Source organism: Mirounga leonina, unplaced genomic scaffold (genome assembly GCF_011800145.1).
Source record: "Mirounga leonina isolate KUSES-001 unplaced genomic scaffold, KU_Mleo_1.0 Mir_507, whole genome shotgun sequence".
NCBI classification, from domain to species: Eukaryota; Metazoa; Chordata; class Mammalia; order Carnivora; family Phocidae; genus Mirounga; species Mirounga leonina.
In genome coordinates this window covers 4,472,636-4,474,483 of record NW_023270789.1, presented here as the reverse complement: position 1 = coordinate 4,474,483, position 1,848 = coordinate 4,472,636, and the positions used below count along the sequence as shown (strand labels likewise).

At 56.2% G+C, this 1,848-nt stretch overlaps 1 protein-coding gene across 2 annotated transcripts in view; it reads right to left on the bottom strand.

Moving 5' to 3' along the window:
• Nucleotides 1-375: 375 nt before the first annotated feature.
• The window catches only part of NGF (nerve growth factor), a 53,375-nt gene continuing 51,902 nt past the window's right edge, over nucleotides 376-1,848 (bottom strand). For both annotated transcript variants that reach the window (XM_034990225.1, XM_034990224.1), the window contains exon 3: nucleotides 376-1,160. In XM_034990225.1, coding sequence (XP_034846116.1) covers nucleotides 423-1,148 — 726 coding nt within the window. In that variant the 5' untranslated portion in view covers nucleotides 1,149-1,160 and the 3' untranslated portion in view covers nucleotides 376-422. The remainder of the gene's footprint in view (nucleotides 1,161-1,848) is intronic.

The following is a 1,848-nucleotide window of genomic DNA, read 5'->3' as shown; positions in this document are numbered from 1 at the left end:
GCAGTGGGCCAGGTAATCCAAGGATTAGGTAGTTTTGGCTCTGGAAGGCAGATCAAAGCTGTAATCCAGCAGACTTCCCTTTCTAATCATGTCCGGCTTAGGTGAATCTGTGAACCCAGTCAGCCTTCCCTGAAGTTTGCAGAGCTGGCTGGGGTGGGGTGAGGGTGACAGCCAGGTGACGCTACGGGGATTACACCCTGCAATGTCCCGAGACTTGCAGAGGGTCACACTGGGGAAAATGACTGGAGTGCCGGCACACGGGATGCTTCCAAAAATTTAATAAATAATGATTTTTTAAAACTGTATAAACTATAAATTACCATGCAGTCCTTATAATTTAAAATAATTTACAGGTTGAGGTAGGGAGGGGCCCAGGAGGGTGTGGAGGGGGAGCTCGGGGAGGGTGGGGGCCGTCCTGCAGGTCAGGCTCTTCTCCCGGCCTTCCTGCTGAGCACGCACACACAGGCTGTGTCGATCCGGATAAACCGCCAGGCAGCCTGCTTGCCGTCCATGGTCAGCGCCTTGACGAAGGTGTGGGTCGTGGTACAATATGAGTTCCAGTGCTTGGAGTCAATGCCCCTGCACCCGCTGTCCACGGGCGTGGGGTCCCGGCACTTGGTCTCAAAAAAGTACTGTTTGAACACACTGTTGTTAATGTTCACCTCTCCCAACACCATCACCTCCTTGCCCTTGATGTCCGTGGCGGTGGTCTTGTCCCCCACCCACACGCTGACGCTGTCGCACACCGAGAACTCCCCCCGGTGGAAGACAGGGTGGGACGATGACCGCTTGCTCCTGTGAGTCCTGTTCGCGGAGGCGGCACCGCCGGCCCCCACGTCCAGATCCTGAGTATCTGCCGCCACAGGTGGGGGGTGCGTGCTGAAGAGCACGCGGGGTGAGCGCAGTCGCCGCTTTTTAAAGAGTTTGGGGTCCACAGTGATGTTGCGGGTCTGCCCTGCCACCCTTGCAGCTATTGCCCCCGCTGGGGCGCTGCGGGCTCTGCGGAGGGCTGTGTCGAGGGAATGCTGAAGCTTAGTCCAGTGGGCTTGGGGGATGGCGTGTCCTGCTGGGACATGGCTCTCGGGATGGGGTTCTGCCTGGATGCCGATCAAAAGAGCTGTGATCAGAGTGTAGAACAACATGGACATTACGCTATGCACCTGGGAAGAAACAGAAACAGGGATTAGTCTGGGGGGCGCGAAGTTCCGACCGAAGGCAGTTTCTGGGTCTTGACCTCCCGAGAGGATCACAAGGAGGTTTATTTCACCTGGGAGTCTAAGGGCAAGGTGACCCTGGAATTTACCATTCAAACCGAGAGACTTCTGAGAGCGAGAGGGGCTGCTGGACACAATGACATAGGACAATAGGCGTAAACAGGGCTGGCTCAGATGACCTGGAGGTATGGTCACGCCATTCACGGGCTGGGCTTTTTCAGGAAGGGACAGAGCCCCTGAAATTCCGCCCTCGGGCACCATGTGAATTTGGCAGCACATATGCAGGGTCCTTTGAGTCCTTGAGGCAGCTGTGGGTGGACAGTATGTGTCTGACCCCTGTCCTTAGCACTGTGTCGAGCCCAACGGCTTGAGTCCCCTGGGAAGGGTTGCCGGGGACTTGTCTTGAAGCCTCAGCCCTGAATACACCCTCTTCAGACAGCAGCACTGGGTCAGCTCTGAGATCTGGTGACTCAGAACCCTCGTTACAAACCCATGAAGCATCATGTTTGGCAAAAAAAGTATATAGCTCTGGGACCGGCATTGCCAGCCTCTTCAGCCACCAGCCAGCACTTAGAAATATCGATGCTGGGGCGCCTGGGTGGCTCAGTTGGTTAAGCGACTGCCTTCGGCTCAG